Source organism: Xiphophorus couchianus, chromosome 17 (genome assembly GCF_001444195.1).
Source record: "Xiphophorus couchianus chromosome 17, X_couchianus-1.0, whole genome shotgun sequence".
Lineage (NCBI taxonomy): Eukaryota > Metazoa > Chordata > Actinopteri > Cyprinodontiformes > Poeciliidae > Xiphophorus > Xiphophorus couchianus.
Window position 1 is genome coordinate 15,161,955 of NC_040244.1, and position 19,972 is coordinate 15,181,926.

Here is a 19,972-nt window from a genome sequence, read left to right on the forward strand (position 1 = left end):
GTCTTGCTATGACTGGAAATATGAGCAAATTGAGGTGATTAGCAATGCTAGGCAATCTTGTCTTCCCTATTTTTGAGAAATCTTAAAATAAATGTGTCGCGTCATATTTGTCCTCCGGGGAAACAAGAAGTGATTTTAAAAAATCATTTCAGTTCCATTTATTTTACTGGACTTTTGCAAGCGTCTACTTTTTAAAGAACCCTCCCTACTCTATTAAATTAAAGTTTGTATTCTTCTTAAGTTTTGGTATTCCTACTGATATTAATTCTAATTTTAAGTAAAGGCTTTTTAGGTATCTTTATTAGGGAGTGTGTCAATAAATGTGGAGGGTGCATCACTATTATTGCATTAATATATCTTTCTCCTGTCCACTCAAAGATAATTAGTGGAAACCAACAAACCAATAGTAAATATATTTACATCACACAGAGCATTAGCTGCTGTCCGCTTAGCTTATGTTTGGATTAGATGCATTTTAATAACCATTTTAGTTCCGAGGGATTAAGGTTAATCATAGAGCTGGGTCACAACTGTGTGGTTTAATGATTCTAAAATCGGATTAACACAAAAACAAGGAATTTGAAATATCAACTGCAGTTTAATTGAATGTCTATGCCTCAAATTGAGGTTAATAAATTAGAACTATTACAAAAGAAACAAGTCTTTCTTTGTAGCAGAGGTGTAAAGACACATCCCAAGGCAGAAAAACACACATTATTATTAATGAGTAATGTAGATCGACTTAAAAATTAAACAGGAAGCTCCAAGGGTAATGCTAACTTTAACGGGATTAGCAGCTAGTGGTTAGCAGTTCAGGATTGTCTCATTCCTAAAAAAAATAATAGCATTTTATCTGGCATACTGTTTTTTTTTTCTACCTACCTGGTAACTAAAATGTTACCAGTTAAATCACCTAAAAGAAACTTTCTTAATCCTGATATAACCCAAAGGTGTTAGCCATCCTGAAGCTGGTGGCTAACGCCTTTAGCAGCTACTGGCTGGTGGGTAAGGATTGTCTCATTCCTCACAAAACAAAACATTTGTTTTGATAATTAACTCAAAAACTGCTAGCTTAGTAACACGCTGTAAGTTTAAACTGGCTTATGAACTTAAAAACCGTTAGCTTAGTAACACGCTGTAAAACATTTGAGCTGCCTTTAGTCGCGTCTACTAACTTCTACTTTACGTCAAAGAATGCTCACAAAAAGAATGGATGTTGAACTTAAACGTGTGAGTTTGTAAAAGATAAACCTACAGTAGTAAGTTGTCAACTTTTTATTCATTTGGTCATATCTCCAGGAAGTGAGTAAATGACGGAAAAACAGAATAAGGTGAATTTCTCAGATTATTAATGATGACATAACATCAGAGAAAAAAAGCTGACCAAGTAACCTCAATGTTTGTTTACTTGCCTGCATTATTGTTTGCTTAAATGAAACAAGTCGGCTTTTCGGTTGTGTAGTGTGTTTCACTCCGGATTAATACGGATACTGAAAAACCAGCTGGCACCACTTGTTGACAGAACCTGTGGATTAACACGATGACCTCTGCTCTCCCAGGAGCGTCCTCCTACAGATGAAAGTTAATTAAATAATTAAGAAGTGGAGCTTGGACTTTAATTGAATGCTTGTGGCTCAAATTGAGGTTAATAAGTCCAACCTGTTGGGACTAGAAACAGAACAAGTAAAGAGGAAATGTTTGCTGGGACCCGTTGTTCATAAAATGTTCAACTAGTCAAGTAGGACTGTATATAATTAATAATAGCTAATAAATGATGTCTAATCTTAGATACTTTTGTTTCTGTAAAGAAAGTGATTTGATTACCCTTAAAAACTGTGACTGTTTTTGTGATTAAAAGGATAAAAATAAATAATGTATTTTATAGCAAACAAAAACTTATATTGGATTTTCAGCCGGTTCTTGGTGCCATAAGTGTACATTTTCCTATTATTTAAGGTCAGATGTTTCTATATATTTCAGTATGAGAATATGTTATTGCAATATAATCTAGGTTTATTTTCAATGCTTTTTATACATCTTTTCCAGTGGAAATGATAAATGCGTGAAGCGCTTTAATGTGTAAAGTTTGAGGGAAAAGTCTAAAATTCATTAGTCTTAAAGGGGCAGTATTATGTATTTTCCAGGGACATAGTGCCATTTTATAGCACAATCAGTTAGCTTCAATTGTTATAAAAATTCTATATATGCAATATGACAAAAGAATTGTGACTTTGTAATTGAACACCTTGAAATTGGGCCTGTGTCTCTTTAAGAAGCTCCTGCTCTTTCTGAAACTCTACTTTGAAGAAGCTATCACAACATGGCTCCTCTATTGAGAGAGTGATGAGGGAGGGAGCAAAATTTAGAAGTGAAATTAATAAACTGATCAACCAGGTGCTAATCTTTCCCTTAGTAGATCAACACAAATCAAAAGAAAAACATTTTTATATTTAATCGTAGGAAGTACATGCTAGTACAGCATATGCTAGTCAGGGGAGTGAATCCTACACAGTACACAATACTTTCCTACTAACATCGTATGTGTATGCACTTCCTCCATTTTGCTTATAGAGACCAATTATCAGGCACTAAACGTAAAATCAAACATTTCCTCAGTAGCACAGCTGTTGTTGTTGATGCAGGCAGGTAGAGTCCGTCACCTCGGCATGCTGATTCTTTGTTTTTATTTAATATGAACAAGAGAATTCAGTGAAAGTGCAAAGAGATGATTGAAATAGACGTAATCATGATATGATGCTTTAGTCACAAAACTACTGCTTTACAGAACAACATGGTCCTTTTTAACCACAATGCAAGGGTGCAAATTTATTCAGAAAATGGCGTTATGTAACACCTGAACTAGGAGCTCAGCTCACTAATCTTCAGTCTGGATATTTAAGGACAGTACTGATGCCGTGGTTGGCCTTAACTGACCCAGGGTGGAACAGTAAAGCAGCCAAACATGAACGCCTGATTAACCCCGGGCTGTCTGGACTGTCTCCAGGCTAACGTTAAAGCTGCAGTATGTAACTTTTTACATAAATATGTTTTTTTTCATATTCAAACTGTCAATATGTGACGACAGTTTAGTATGAGACAGATAATCTGTGAAAAAATCTATCTTGTCCACCTTCTCCCTGAGCTGCTATTGCTGTTTGAAGAAATGCAGTGTTCCTGACCAAAGACAACCAATCAGAGCCAGGAGGAGGGGCTTAGTATTGTCAATCAACCTCCTGTACAATGTGGAATGTGCTAATGGCAAAGCAACAACTTACCATTACTGGAGAACTGTATCAGTGGCCTTGCTAACTGGCCTTAGCATTGGTGGAAAACTATGTTGTGGTGAACCAGCGATAGCTTAGCAGAGAGCAAAAGGGAAGGGTTGAGCATAAGAGTGATTGGCAACGCTAAGATCCTCCTCCTGGCTGTGATTGGTGTATTTCTGCAGTTAGTACTGGGAGAAGGCAGAGGAGCTCTTTTTTTCACCAATCATTTGTCTTTAATTGTACTGTCGCAACATAATGATAATTTTAACAAAATAATATGTACAAAATATACATATATTTTTAAATGAAAGTTGCATATTGCAGCTTTAATGTCATATGTTTTTAAGAACTGTTTGTTACATTCAGTGAACAATTAAATGATATTTAACACCTTGAAATTTGTCTGACTTTTTAAGAAGCTTCAACCCTTTCCGACACTCCCATCATCATGTCATTGCCAACAACGCTTCTCCATGATGCTGTTTAGCAGCTCAGAAGACACGCAATTCCACTAGGTGTTTGCTAACTGCTGCTGCCGCTAGTCTGGAGGAATAAATATGTGGCACATTGCTTGAGTAAGTGTTCAGGCTCTCCTGAATGGTTGCCACGGGAGATTCAATGATTTCTCAAACATACATGAAACATTCAAGGCAACACTACAGGTATGATTTTGATGAGGAAATACAATCATAACATGATATTAAGCTTAAAAAATGTATTTTTTTTAATAATACCACCCCTTTAAGAGTTATGTTTTGCAGGGTTCTCCTCATGAACCTTTTGGATCCAACATCAGACCACGTTGCTTACTGACCCAATGCCAGTTTGCACAAGGGTCCACAAGTTTCAGCATTAATATTAAAGCCATAGTACATCAGGCAGTCACCAAAGCATCCCACAGTGAATCAAAACAGTAACTCCACAGGTAGCCATTGGCTCCAGCACTGGAAAATGTTCCCTTACAAATGACCCAACACTGTACACCGCTAATGCAGGGCAGTTGCAAGAAATGCTGTTTAACAACAACTTCCACATCGTACAACATCCAACCCAGTCTCCACACACACACACACACACACACACACACACACACACACACACACACATACACACACACACAGAAGCTGATCACCTTGTCATACTCGATAAAAAAAACACTTCCACATCCCTGGCTGCGGCCTAGTTACGGCCTGGCTCCCTCCACAGAGATGAAGAGATAATTGGAAATCATGACGCTAATTAACCTTCTCCAGGGTAAGGGTATTTATATCCTCCCCTTTTTGACGGAGCGACCAAGAAAAAGGAAAACGAGGGTGAACGGCCGAGCCGAGCCGGGCGAGATGAAAGCTTATTAGGCAGGTGGTAAGAAATGATGGGAAGAAGGAACCAAGTTAAGGAACATCAATAATTCATTTCCCGCTGCCTAATTTTCAGATTTAAAAGAGGGACGAGCAAATGAGTCCGCTCCCGACTAGAGGTTCGGACTCTATAAATGTACAGTGGTACCAGTGGGTTAAATTGAAGCTGCAAGTCTTTTTGTGAGGAGCAAAAGAATTTAATTTATATATTGATTTGTGGTGACTGACTAAAGAGCTTTTAAACTTGACCACATTCACATACGTTCTCTATAACCTTTGTGAATTCACGTGCATGAGTTGTATGTAATTCACATGCAACTCTAGAATTGGGTCCAGATCAATAGTTTAAGTAGTTGGTTCTGTTGACAATTGGGATTTATTGTGAAAACCATTAACTCTAATTAAAGATGTTTTGCTAACAAGCATGGACCTTAACAGATACTCTCCTTCCAGTCTGACTGAGATTGAGAAACTTTGCAATAAAGAAAGGACAAAGATCTCAGGCTCTGGATGTGCCAAACAGGTAGAGACATAACCCAGATAACTGGCAGCCTAAATGCAGTGAAATATACGGCAGCCCAAAAGGACAAAAAATAAATAAATTAAAAAGCCACAACAGCAAAAGCCACACTGGAAGCTACTCTAAAGGGTTTGTTGTACTAAGATGGAAGTTATGCTAAAACAGAGATCACGCTGAAGTGGATGGAATGCTAATATGAAAGTTATGCTAGTATGGAAGTAGCACTAAAACAGAAGTTATGCTAAGATAGAAGCTATGGTACAACAAAAGCTATGCTAAAACAGAGGTTATGCTATGCTAAAGTGGAAGTTAGGATAGCATACTCAGGTTATGCTTGCAAGGCTTTTTATACTTTCCATAAATTCTATTTTTGTTTGGATTTTGCTATTGTGCTGATGCTTTAGCATGTTGATGACCTGTCTGGGCCACCGTAGAAATAAGGCAGGACTGTGTTTTGAATTGTGGGGAGCTTTTGAGAGAGTGGTCGGACGGTTGTAATACAAGAAATATTAGATATTAAATTATATTGATATTAAAAATGTTTGTGACATTTTGTTTTTAGTCAAAATGTTTGACTCAATCCAAGGGGGAAAAAAGTGTCAAATCAGACTTTATTCCAAAAATCAACTTCATTCCAGAAGTTTCTTCCCTTTGGTCATTCTCAAATTCTTGTCCAACTTTCACAACATTCGTCTCAGTTGTGTTTTGTGTGGTGGTGAAGAACAGGCACATGCACAAAATGTACCTTTCTTTCAGTTCTAGCTTTGGCAGGAGGCAGAAATTGGTTGCTACTGGTTACAGATTGGTTAGAGCACAATAACACACTTCTCAAAATAGCAAAGTGCAGGCATCAACGCAAATAGCAGACTCCAAGCATTCAGAAAATAACAGTTTTTAGTTTGATCTGTGGTCTCCATCCGCCATAGATCAGGGTTTCTGTGCTTTTAGAGATTCCTTGTACTGAAATGATCCATAGAGGTGATTTTATATGAAGGGAGAGCAAAGTGAGCAGGCTCCCCATGTGGGACAAAAGAGAACATGGGTGTAAGTGAGAGAGATGTTAAGGGAAGGTCAGAGGGAGAGAGACAAGCAGTCAGTCAGTCATGAAAGCAGCAGAAAGCAGAGTTTGGGGAGGTGAAAGATCTCAGCAGAGAAGGAGTCCTGAGAGGAGAAAAGAACCCGGCTCAGATTTCCATTGTGGGCCATGCCACCTTTCTCCTCTCCTATCACTCGGCCCCTTCTACAGAAGCTGGAGGGGGTCTGAGAAGGCTAAGGTTACCTGGCCGCCGTCCCCCACTGCCCCTGCTGACTTTCATTTCTGCTTAGGCTCACAACCAAGACCATTAAAGCAGCGGCGTAGATTTTACAGGATAAACTTTCAGCACTGAATGCAGCGAATGCACACCACACTCTCTCATTATATATCTATACCCCACGGCGGAGCGCCGCTATTCAATCATGCACCTCTGTGGTCCTATTTTAGGCAAATAATTGTCACCTTTTGTTAATGCGTCTTATTATAATGACTGTGTGGGACAGACAGTTATTCATTAGCAGAAGAAGAAGCTAAATAAAAATGTGTGAGGAGCGGACTGCAACAGACAACAGCCTCAGGCGGCTTGGCCACAGCTGTCAGTCATAAATACTAGAGGAACAATTGCTGGGCAAGTTTGGTCTGCCAAAGAGTTGGAGTGGGTCAGAGCAAAGACGGCAATTCAATCCAGTTCAATTTAATTCAGTTTAATTCAGTTTAGTTCAATTTAATTCAGTCCAGTTCAATTTAATTCAGTTTAATTCAGTTCAATTTAATTAAGTTCAATTTAATTCATTTTAATTCAGTTCAGTTCAATTTAATTAAGTTCAATTTAATTCATTTTAATTCAGTTCAGTTCAATTTAATTAAGTTCAATTTAATTCAGTTTAGTTCAATTTAATTAAGTTCAATTTAATTCATTTTAATTCAGTTCAGTTCAATTTAATTAAGTTCAATTTAATTCAGTTTAATTCAGTTTAGTTCAATTTAATTCAGTCCAGTTCAATTTAATTAAGTTCAATTTAATTCAGTTTAATTCAGTTTAGTTCAATTTAATTCAGTTCAATTTAATTAAGTTCAATTTAATTCAGTTTAATTCAATCCAGTTCAATTTAATTCAGTTTAGTTCAATTTAATTCAGTCCAGTTCAATTTAATTCAGTTTAATTCAGTTTAATTTAATTCAGTTCAGTTCAATTTAATTCATTTCATATCAATTCAGTTCGATTCAGTCGAGTTCAGTTCAGATCAATTCCATTCAATTCAATACTGAACTTCAGATCAGTTCAGTTCCAGTCAATTCAGTTTAGTTCAGTTTAATTCAGCTCAGTTCAATTTAGTTCTGTTCAGTTCAGTTAAAGCATACGTTATGTATAGGACAATGAAATATTGTCATAACTGATCTCATCCCAGTATCTTCGTGGAGTTGCTGTTCATGCTTCAGCTTTCAGCACCAGCTGATCTAAATAAAGTTGCCCAGAGAGTTTTGTCCTGCAGGTAAGATATTACCTGCTTCCACCTCCTGAAGAATCCCTCTCAGCCGAAGCTTCAGTGGTCAGACATGAACTTGGAGCAGCAGGAACTTGAAGTGCATTGCGTTTTGTATTTAGGCCTCTTGCTAAAACAAAGTCTGCTATTTTGGAAGGCGAAGCAGCATTGACAGATGGTCCGTTAAGCCATTTCTGAGCAGCAGTTGGTTTCAGCCAAGCAGGCTGGTATTATATTTCACAGAACAGAAAAGTACATGCACACAAATATTTGTGAGGAATCAACTGTCTTTTGTGGGGGGGAGTTTCAGCTCTAACGTGTCTGGGGACATTTTTTTTTTCTTCTTTTGTTCCTGTCCAGTTTCTTTTTCAGCTCAATTCAAACGTGAAACGTCTTCTTCTCTTTTCTTTGTTCCCTGTTGACTTGGCAGACGAAGACCCACGGGCCCAGCTTCACTCGGATCCACGCGCCGTGGCCCGTGTTGTGTAGAGAGGCCGAGTTTCTCAAGATTAAAGTTCCCACCAAGCAGGTGAGACTCAGGTACACCTCTTGACGCAGACCGGATTCTAAAAGCGCGAAACCGACGAACACGAAATGAACTTCCAGACTTCACATGAAGTGTCGTACAGTCATGATTTTCACATTTTGTCACATTTCAGGCACAAACCTTCACATATTTCAACTGGAATTTATGCGACTGACAGAGAAAGAAGTGCATAACTGGAAAATGATACATGACTAAGTTCAGTTGAGATCTTTCATTTAAAATAAATGTAATTATGTAAAGTTAAAAAAGTTGAACTAAATAGAATCCATTAGCATCGACAAGAGCATCCAGGAACACAGCAGGCATCTAACTAACACAGCCAAGTTCTGATTTATGTTGGGATATATTGTATTTATATTTTAGATTATATTATTTTATATGTAATATTCCTATCTATTTATAGTTAGCCACAAGTCACATAGAAGAGACTTCAAACGTGTTGAAGAAAATACCAAACGTGAACAAATGTTGCACGTCACCCTTAACACACCGTCTCTATAGTGAAACATGGCGGTGGCAGCATTATTCTGAGAGGATCCCTTTCTGCAGTACATCATTAATAAATAACGCCTTGTTTTGGGAACACAATGTTTAGGAGCTGCGAAAGACTTGAGAGCTTCACCATGAGGCAATGACTGCAGTAAACTTTCTAATTTGAATAATGAACTAAACTTAACGCACTGATTGGTGACTAGGATTATGTATATGATCAAATTTAGATTATTTTTTTCTAAAGTTCCTCAAGTCGACCTTTGTTGTGGAATGGAGCCTTATAAATAAACTGGATTGAAAAAACATTACTTAAATGTGCTGATTTGTGTTAGTTTGTCACATAAAATCCCATTAAAATACATCCAACATTTCGATTGTAACTTGCGTTTAAATACTTTTGCGAAGTGCTGTCGATGTAGGTGACGTGTTGTTAAAAGCATTCTTATGCTTAAAGATAATTGAGCTGCAGTTATGTTTTATGGCAGAAAATGTGAGAGCAATTTTAGAATCCGATCCATAAAAACCCCCAAAGAAACTAGAAAGAAACTGTCTGATAAAGGACGATTCCGCTCAAGTACTTCTAGTGTCCAACGCTGAGTGACCAGCGTGTCTGTCGTCTTGGTTTTTCTCAGAGTTACGAACTCAAAGAGGAAAGTGGTTTTGGGTCCAGTATGAGCTCAGTGTGGAGGAAACTGAACCAGCCCTTTGAGCCCAAAGTACCACACCAGGACCACGGCAGCACCAAGTTCCTGTCCCACTGCTTCTCCAGAGACAAACTGCACATGTAAGTCTCTGTCCAACTGTCCGTCCGTCCATCCATCCAACCGTCCATCCATCCATCTGCTATGTTTTGTTTGCCATATAACCACAGTTGCATAGTATTAGTTACATTTACTGAGCTACATTTACTTGAGTAACTTTTAGGAGTATTTTTACTACGTTTTACTTTTTACTTTTTTCCTCGAGTAATTTCGTTATGAAGTATTTCTACTCTTACTTGAGCAGCATGTCTGGATTCTCTACCCACTGAATGAAACACAAACATGTTTTAACCAAACATTCACCAGATACAGAGACACACAGGCAGCTTTTACTAAAGTTTTCTATGTTTTTTTTATTGAAAACCCCCCCAAAAAACATAGGAAACTATGACTGTCTTGACTCTCCAAACCAGTCAAGAAACTGGTTTTCTTGACTGGTTTTGCCTGATTCTGTTATTTTTTTCTTACTTATATGAATTATTGTAATTTTGGTCCTTAAAATACCAAAATTTCCACTTAACTTTATATTTTGGTCCGTTTAATGATGTAATTTTTAAATATTAAATGATTGATAAATTTGATCAGTTACTCAGTTGAGTCATGTCTCGATCGGCTACTTTTTACTTTTACTTGAGTGAAAACATGTTGAAGTAGTTTCACTTTTACTTGAGTATAATTTTTCGCTACTCTACCCACCTCCGCTTATAACCAAACATCGCCACGTTTGGATTCATCTCTTCGTCTCCTTAGCAACACCTGGTTGCTACTTCCTCCCCTAAATCCAATGGAATCAGCAGAAGTGACAAAACATCTACTCCGACCGTTTCTGATAGTTGTATCTAGTGACTGCTGTGAGGAAGCTTGAGCAGCCAGAGGTCAAGGGTTGAGGTTACTGAGTGAACAAGCAACCTGAGCATCAACCTGGACACTTGTTCCAATAAAGTATTCAGGACAAGCTTTGTTTCAGGTCGTCCTTTTGGTAAATCAACTCCTCTCTGCGTTTCCTCCGTCTCTGCACAGGTTTGAGTTTGCTGTGGATGTATTTTATATCTGATTGGATATTTAAGGTGGCCCTGAGGTGCAAACCACTGCAACATTAACGAAAATGGAAAGGGTATGTCCCAGTTGGAGACCTGAGAGATTGCTGATTGGACAACAGCGCTTTTGAACCGGAAGTTATCGCTTAAGCAGGTTGCCCGTTGTTGCGATACGTTGTAGCGTCCGCCATATTGAAAGTGGCTTATCTACCAGCAAGCTAATACAAGTAAATGGACTGCACTTCGTAAAGTGCCGTTCTGCAAAATATTTCAAGTTAATGAATGCCACTGACACAATCTCTCACACATTATTATATATGGATTAAACAAAAAACCAAGGACAACGTTTCAAACGTTTTGATGTTATTATTTCATTGTTTTGGGGCAGAACAATGACATTTGACACTGCTGATTCTGATAAATCGTTTTTATTGATGGACACATACACATACCTTTACAGTGATGTATTCATGAACATATTAACACAGTTCCATAATTCAATGTGCATTTGCTATTTCAAGATATGAATTAAAAAACGTAACGTAAAGGCAGTGGGTCCACTTTGTACCGTAAAACCGTTGAAGCTAGTCCACACAGCAGGTTTTCTCCACTGCCACTTTCAAGATGGCGGTGACGTAAGTAGGACTCAGCGTATACGTATTCATAGCTATTGTCCAGTCAGCGATTTCTCAAGTCTCCAACTGGGACATACCCTTTCCGTTTTTGTTAATGTTGTAGTGGTTTGCACCTCAGGGCCACCGTAAATATTTCACTGCTGCTCTTGACAAAAATAGGTTGAGGTCAGTTCATTTCTCAGGTTTTCAGGAGAACTTTTATGAGTTTTTAAGCATAGTCCACGTTTTCAATGAGGCTGAGAGGAGGCATTTGGGAGAATGTTAACTTCCCTTATCCATTTCTAAAACCAACTTTCTTGCATGTTTCAGAATAATTTTGGAGCATCTAGGTAGGTCCAAATTGAAGTCATTTGGTCTCAGATGAAAACGAGTTAATTAGGACACTTTTACCCTAACCCTAACGCCTCTGTAAGGAGGACAATGTTACAATCTCACTGGCCCTGTTTCCATCCAATTGTCATTTGAACTTTTAAAATGTCGCAAAAAAGTAAGTACAAATTAGGCCTGTTTCCATCTACTGGTTTGGGTTGAATCAACCAGGCTACACAAAGTGCAATTTTGTCTGATGTTGACGCTACGAATGACTTTAATAAACAGGAAGTAGAAGTTGCTAATTTAAAGATGGAGTACTCCTGCCTATCCTGGAGGCTCTTTTCCAGATTTGTGGACAGAGAATGATTTAAATAAATCACTTCAGACTCTACAGGTTCTGGTGTGGTGTTTTTACGGATCTGTAAGTTTTTCAAACACAGCTAGCTCTGCTCTTGATTGACTAAATACAGTTTCAGATGAAGGTAATGGCACCTTATCTTTTTTTCTTTCTTTCTGACTTCTAATTTGGGCTTGTCAAAACGGGATTAAAAGGCACGGAGAAATGCTATGAATGTTTTTAAATGAGCTTTAACCGTTTGACAGCTTTTTTGTTTTCTTTTCTTTTTATTGTTCCTTAGTTGTGAAATGAAAATGGTTCCCCTCAGATTGGCACAGTACATTCACTCCTCCTACATAAACTCTCATCACTTGATTCAGGTGATTTCAGTACAAAGACACTCATCCACAATAACCTGATGGCTTTTATCTACCGGCTGTGTTTACTTCAGGTACAACATCACATCTAAGGACACGTTCTTTGACAACGCCACAAGAGGCAGAATAGTAAGTGTGACTTTAATGAGTTCACCATGTGTTGTAATCATTTATTAACCTGTGATGGAGTATAAAGGGTGAAGCGAAGGAAAAAAAATCTGTGGAGAACAGAGGAGTAAATGTTCCACAAAAAATGTAGAAATTTCTAGATTCATTTCACATATTTAGATTTTTATAAACATATACCCTAATTTGAAAATTTGAAAAGTTGTGCATTTGCATGAAAAAGAAGCAGTTTTCCATGATTGAAGGCATCAACTTGCGATATTCTGACTAAAATGTTCTGTGATGTAAAATCAAAAATTTACATGAAAAGTGTTTTATGGGAATTCGTGCAAATTTGTTTATTTTTAAGGTGTTTTTTTTTTTTTTTTTTCAATTTCTGATTTTAAAATATTTAAAACGTAGTTTGTAAATGTATGCCTTCAGTCATGGAAAATTGTAATCTTTTTCTTCTCACGTTGGAAAATATTCAAGTTTTTCCCCTGAAATGCATTAAATTAGTCTAGAAATTGTAGAGCTTTTGTCAGAAATGTACTCCTCTGTTGCCACGTTCTGTTTTTTCGATTATCCACAATGACTAGCTCTTCATTTATTTCCAAACTTGAAATCTTTTCCAGGTCTATGAGATCCTGAGGCGGACGGTGTGTGTACGAACATGTCAAACTGTAGGTGAGGAAGCTGGACTGACAGATGATGTTACTTTCCTTTGGTAGCAAAATGCTTAATGAGAACTCCACCGCTTTGCTAGAATTTCGAGTAGTTTTCTGCCACAAAGCAGAATTAAAAAAAAAAAAAAACCTTTGTGAAGAAAGATAAAGTTGATATTTGAGTAAAACCAAATGAACCCAAAGCAGACAAACTGTCTTGTGATGTCGTTGCATCACAACCACAAACTGGGTGTTTAGTGTGACAGACCAACACGACCAGCTTCCCTGCTCCTGCATCCCCACATCATGATGCTGCCACCACCATTTTTCTAAAGTAAATACTACAAAAAATGTACCACACACTATTTAGATTCTGATTTTTATTTTACTTTTCACCTCCATCCATCCAGATTCAGTGCATTCAATCTGAAACAAAAGCATTCCCTCAGCATGATGCTGCCACCACCATTTTCCTAAAGTCAACTTTCTCATTTTCCCTTTACCTAAAATGCATCCCCTACTTTCTGTTGGTCTGTCACTTAATACCCTAATGAAATACCTCAGTATTTATTCCATTTAGCTGCATCTAGAGCTAGGCTAGGCTAGGTTAGCTGGGAATATTTCTCCCTGAATATTTCTACGCAAACAGTTGCTCGGTACCAACACCTCAGTTTTGTTTGACCCTCCACAGAAACACAGCAGCTCCTTAGATGTTCCACCAATATCAGGACTGTGATGATTATAAATATAATAATATTACCTTGCCGTTAATGTTGGCTATTGCTAGCAAAGCAGGAAAAAGCACCAGCTCTCCCAAGCAGCCGTGCTAGGAGGCGGGTTAGCTGCATGTATGACATGTACTGTACTTGGCGTTGACGTACTTTGTGCGAGCCGTGGTTCCTCTGTGGAGATGAGCTGACACCCTTTTCATGTCCAGTGTCCCCCATATGTCTGGTTGGCTGGCCCATGGCAGCAGACGGCCTCAGCCAGCAGGTTCTCACAGAGCTGCAGGGGAGGAACGGTAGAGAAAACAGAGCTTCATCTCTCTCTCTCTGACCTTGCTTTTCCTCTATTCCCTTCCTTCCTCGGCGCAGCAACACACACACACTCTGTTGCTCTGAACCATCTCCTCCACAAGTGGGTCACACTTCCTAGGTCAGCTAAAGATTGGAAGCAGGGGCCCCTGGGAGATGCGGTTGTTTCTGGCTGGCTGAGTGTGTGCTCATGCGTGAGGATGGGTGTTTCCTGGGTGTGGTGTTTGTTAACCACACAGGTGTTCTCTGCTTGATAACGAATCCCCTACCATGGACTAATAAAACTTAAAGTGTCTTTGGACTGTATTGATTTTGCTTTGGATTTAGCCTGACCTATAATGGAATATTTCGATCAACACATATTCATGTAATAGAACATCTTTGTCAACACCCAGACCGTCTAAATCTTATAAATAATATGCAGTAAAACGTGAAAATATATGTTCTCACCTAATCTGCCGAGTTTGAAATATTTTGCACAGAAGAAAACGACAAAAAAAAATCAAACATTATCCCAAAAAAACATATCTATCATTTTAGTAACAAGTAGTCAGAGGTGGGAACATTCCTGCTAACCCGGTAATGTGCTAATAGCAGAGCTAATTTTTTGTTAAGCGTGTTAGCTCTTTTGCCAACTTTGAAAACGTTTAGCGCGCTGAGCTTCCCCTAAATTAAGTTGTCCAAATAAATTCTGAAGTTCTATCTTACCTGACTGTTTTTGTACACTCTCAGTTTGATAAAGTTCAAAGTCTGTGTCAAAATTTAGGTTATCTGCATGTATTTAGTTGTACATTCAGGCTCTTATTTTGAAGTGGGTGCTTCAGTTCTGTTTCCTCACCTCATGTAATCTCCCCCCATTCCCCCTAATAACTTTATTTCAAACAAACGACACACAGAAATAATATCTTAAAGCGATGTAGAACATATAAATTATGATGTTAAAATTAAATTGGTGATTGACAGTTGCAGTCTTTCAAGGGCAGAAATGACCTGAATTGAAGTTAGCACTTTAGCATTAGCTTCCGCTAAATACAGTGTTGGTTTAGCACTTTAACATTAGCAGAACTGTAATTTGTACTGCCTTGTGGATGTTTATCACATAAAATTCCAACCAAATACACCGAAATATGTGTTACTAAAGTGGAAATATAAACTCTTAGACTAGCGGTCTCAATCACTATTATGCAACATTAAATTGTGTTGTTTAGATAACATTACAGTGTTTGCAGATATCACAAGGTATGTCACAGTGTGACTTCAGTTCAGCTCAATTCACAAATCTCCGATAGATGTGATGCGGTAACAAATGCCCTTCTGACACAATCATTTCTACATGCATCAGCTCACAAAACCCAATAAAATACAACAAGTCTTCTTTGTAAGCTCTTCAGAGATTGGAATAAAAAGTTGCAAAATTCAAAATATAAAGACGTGTCGAACTTGTCGACAAAGGTTGACATTTACATTTATGGACCGGGTCATTCATCGGACCGCGTCTGAAAAGCTCAGTTAACAGAACTGCTTTACTATCTGTTCTTTCACTCTGACCAGTGGTCTGAGTTTCTGATTTAAAACCTGCTCCATTTAAAACAAAACGTGAGACGTGATGTGACCTGACCTCACCGACGCCCCTCCTGTCTTTTCCAGGCATCAGCACTTTGATAGCCAAAGGCGTATATGACGCCGCCTTCCCTCTTCATGACGTAAGTGTGAGCCATGAAGTACTGACTTCAAAAACAATTTTCTATATCTTGCTGAAAAACCACATGTAATTCAGTTTTCTCTCATTTCAAGCGTGCTGAGATTGGCAGCAGAAACTGCCGGGTGGGATTTTGTGATTTTGCCGTGAAGGCAGAGGAGATACTTTTTTTTTTTTCACAGATTATCTGTCTCATATTAAACTCTCACTATGTTGTGACATTTTCAACAAGTATCTAAAAGGAATATTATTATAAAAGTCAACATATATTCCAGTTTTTTCTTGTAAAAATTTGATCATTTCTCCTGATTGCATGTCTTGTAAAATAAACTATCAGTTTACATTTTTTGTATTTGCATTTGGCAGATTTCCTTCCTTCATGTTGATGTTTATTCATATAGATTTTTTTTTCCATTAACAATCATTTGAGCTTTTAAATGTGATTTGTTCTATTTACGGTGTTCTGGTGTTTCCTCATGCTTGTCCTTTTGCTCCGCAGGGCGACTTTAAGGTCACTGGACCCCTGGAGGAACGCACCGACAGACAGGTGCTGCCGCTCTGCTTTCACAGCTCTGCCTTTTCGTTCAGTTTGGCTTAACCCTCCGTTTCCCTCCTCCTCCCCTGTTTCATCTGCCCGTAAAAGAAACGCTAAACTTCGACGTCGAACGCGACCCCGGCTGGGGCCCGCGGTCGGCCGCTCGCAGCTCGAATCCCGGCCCCGCCGGATATTTAAGCCTCGGTCGACAGAACACACGGGCGTTTCCGAACAACGGCGGTTCTGTTCTCCTTTCGTTCGCATTCGTACGTCGTCCCATCTGCCTAACACCGGCACAGATTGGAGTTTAAGGCGAGCAAACGTTCCTCCGAGGCGGAGAGAGAGAGAGACGGTCTGTTGACTGTTGAAAGTCCAGACTGGAAATAAACCCGCGGTAAATAAATCTGTCCAAAGTAAACCACAACATAACAGAACAAGCAGGGATGGGAATGTAAATTAGGATAAACAAAACCTTTTTGAGTTGCTACAAGGGCTTTCATTTCAACCCAGCCGGCGTTATGTCTTAGATTTCTGCCTCGGTTTCAGAATTTAACATTTATTTAACAACTTAACCACCATATTGTTTTTTGTGCTATGAAGCTGATTGTAAAGAAAAACCAATGATTAATGTACCTGCTTTTAAACTCATGACTCATAAGATGTATTATAGCATGTTTAGTCAGTATTAATATGATACTAATTCAGTTTTTTCTCTGTTTTCTGATGTCCTGTTCTAATGTTTTCTGAACATATCGGTGTTGAATTTGTTCTCAATCAACTGACCTGGTGAAATAAAACTAATGAAAAAATAAAAATGAAGGATAGCCCAGAGAACAGAGATATTTTACATACTTTGTATATTTAAAAAAATATCCGATAGATACAGCACAAAAGAAAAGTTATGATCTACTTTATCGATGTTTTTAGCCTAGGTAGAGAAGACGGCTAACTCTGGTCTTTACTGGTTTGGAGGCCACGCAACCACAACTCCAAACAAATGTCTCAGATCAAATGGCCTAATCAAATCCCAGACCTGAATCCTACTGAGCTTTATCAGAAATGTCAGTGAAAAGCGAAAACTCGTCAAATACGTTGAACTTTGTGGCTATGAGAAAAATGGCAAAATGGTTTGATCAGTTCAAGGTTTGCAATGGTTAAAGCCAGAATGCTTCTCCTAGATGCTGCAATAAGGAATAACATTACTAAATGGAAAAACCTGGAATATTTTGAAACACTTGCAATGTCTGCTTGGAGGAACGGAGAAGTAATCACAAAGCCAGAGTGACAGTAGCTTCACTTCTCTCTCTGCGTTTCTGGGCGTCAACACAAAGCGTTTCTGGCGCTCCGCATGCGGTGGATGCAGTCGAACCCGACACCGTGTTTCTGTCGGGCCGTCTTCCTCCCACCGTACCGGGTTTCACTCGTCTTCAGGATGGAGTTACTTACACCGCAGCTCCTCCGAGGCCCAGCTCGGCCAATCAGGAGGCGCCTGCCTCCGTATCAGCTGTGCCTCCGAAAAAAAAAAAAAAAATGTTTTTTGACAACATACACCCACATTGACTTGACTTTGAATGTTTCTCTCTCTCTCACTCTCTCTCTCTCTCTGTGTGTGTGGGTGTGTGTGCGTGCTGTCAGGTTCTCTTCGAAGAGTGGGCAAAATACTCGGCCTTCTACAAGTACCAGCCCATTGATCTGGTCAGGTAATGTTGCAAAACAGAAGAGCCTGCTACACCTCTGAACAGGTTTCAGCTCATCCTACCAACTAGGAGGTGGACTGTCTAACTACCACCGTTTCTATGGTTATAGAAAGTACTTCAGTCAGTCAGTTGATATTTAATCATACTCAGAAATGCATAATTAATGTTTTCTCAACAACTAGCTAACTGGCTATTCCTCATACATTTTGACTTTTTTTTCCAACTGAGTTCAGGTTTGTGACTTATTCTATTTATTTTTAAAGTTACAATCTGGAGATGCGTAAAAAAAAACAACACAAAAAAAAGCAGCTAATGGAAATGTCTATTTTTCATGGGAAACTCAGACGTAACAGTCTTTTTAGTTCAAATGCGAGTTTATAAGTCAAACATTTCTTTAGCTGTGTTTCCGTCGACCGTGTAATTGCGCAATTCGACATTTTGAAAATAAATCCACTTGATGGAAACGCGCTAATTTCAAAAACACTTGTTTTATGATCAAAGGCTATGGCTCTTGGATGAGGTGTTTTTTTTGTGTGTGTGTGTGTGTGTGTTTTTTTTTTTGCCCATATTGAAAGTGGCTCATTTGGCAAAATTGAAATGGAAGCACTTTTTTTTACATCACATGAAAAAAGCTTTGTGCAAACCATGAAGAAGAAGACGACAGGAAGTGGTAGGGAGGATGATGGCGTGACGTGTTTTTTTAACGACTTATCAAAAATGCAAACAAACTTTAAGTCTGTTTTTTATTTAATTGCAAAATTGTGTTCTTTTGACATTAGTGGATTATTGATAAGGTTTTGATGAATATTTGTAATGGAATCACAGCTACTGACTGTCTATGCATTAAGCAGCAGCTTGGAAACCCAACAAATAGACACCCTACCCTAGGATTTAAAAGTGCTCTGTTGCTAATCTAGCTTATTGTTACAAACATTTTGATACAAAACCTGAAATCTTTTTGGTATATTTACTTCCTGCTCTGGTTTTGACCAGCAGTGTTGCTCGCAGGTGCACTTTTATCACTATAAACACTGACAGACAAAGATCCGACCAGCAAATTCAAACAACATTCCTCCATGTAGAAGAAAAACAGAAATATTAACAGAGCATGATTTATTCTTGATTTGTCCTGCACTGTAGAAAGATGAAACCGTAGACCACCTCCTCGTTTTACTCTTGTTTTTTTGCTCCATGTAGATTTTTTTTCTTTCGCTCTTCCAAACCACCGGTCTTCCCTGTCCAAAATGCGAATGTCGTTCTCTTCCAAAGAGTGTTTCCTGTCTTTGAGATATAGATGAAGCGTTGAGCCTTGTCTCAATAAGCTGACTCCTTGGTGAACAGTTCTAAACCGAAAACAAAACGCTCAGGTAGAGGCATAATTTTCACCCATGAACTGAGGAAGCCTTTTGGATGAAGGGTAACAAAAGGAGAAGTTAATTTTCCTTCCATTTAGACAAATAGTACATTTATAGGAATGCAGAGGTTTGCAAACTCATCCCCGTCTCACGTGAGCCTATCCTGTTTTTCCGCAGGAAGTACTTTGGGGAGAAGATCGGCCTGTATTTTGCCTGGCTCGGTGTTTACACCCAGCTGCTCATCCCGGCCTCCATTGTGGGAATCATCGTGTTTGGATACGGCGTGGCGACGGTGGACACCAACATCCCCAGGTACACCGCGAAAACCTCGAGTCGTTCTCTCGCAGATTTTAGTCGAACGTGTAAAACTCTTCTGTAAAACACAGGAAGAGTCTGAAAATGAGGGATCTCTTTTCAGCGAGCGCTCATGTTCACGAGCCACACTCACACACTCCACTAGACAGGGATTGCCCAGATACCTGCTGTATCTGGCTTTAGTCACGGCTGTGTGGGAGGCACACAGAAGGTACGGCTGGCAGTGTGTGCGCGAGTGTCATGGATTCAGCCCACACCGACTATGAACAGGGTCAAAGTACAAAAGCTTGTGTGGTAGTCAGGAGTTAAAAGTCCCATTCATTTCTTGTACGCACATGTAACAGACACGAGCATCTCTTAAAGTCTTTTTTTTTGCGGGGATTGTAATCACGGTTTCATTTTCAT

General features: G+C 38.8%; 1 protein-coding gene across 5 annotated transcripts in view; it reads left to right on the forward strand.

The window, feature by feature from the left end:
* Positions 1-19,972, forward strand: part of ano2b (anoctamin 2b) — a 70,617-nt gene that overhangs the window by 9,005 nt on the left and 41,640 nt on the right. For 3 of the 5 annotated variants that reach the window (XM_028044053.1, XM_028044055.1, XM_028044056.1), the window contains 9 exons: positions 8,095-8,193; positions 9,336-9,487; positions 12,237-12,291; positions 12,903-12,954; positions 13,870-13,953; positions 15,614-15,669; positions 16,165-16,212; positions 17,836-17,900; positions 19,430-19,564. In XM_028044053.1, coding sequence (XP_027899854.1) covers positions 8,095-8,193; positions 9,336-9,487; positions 12,237-12,291; positions 12,903-12,954; positions 13,870-13,953; positions 15,614-15,669; positions 16,165-16,212; positions 17,836-17,900; positions 19,430-19,564 — 746 coding nt within the window. The remainder of the gene's footprint in view (positions 1-8,094; positions 8,194-9,335; positions 9,488-12,236; positions 12,292-12,902; positions 12,955-13,869; positions 13,954-15,613; positions 15,670-16,164; positions 16,213-17,835; positions 17,901-19,429; positions 19,565-19,972) is intronic. The other 2 variants (XM_028044054.1, XM_028044057.1) reach the window with 1 other exon arrangement.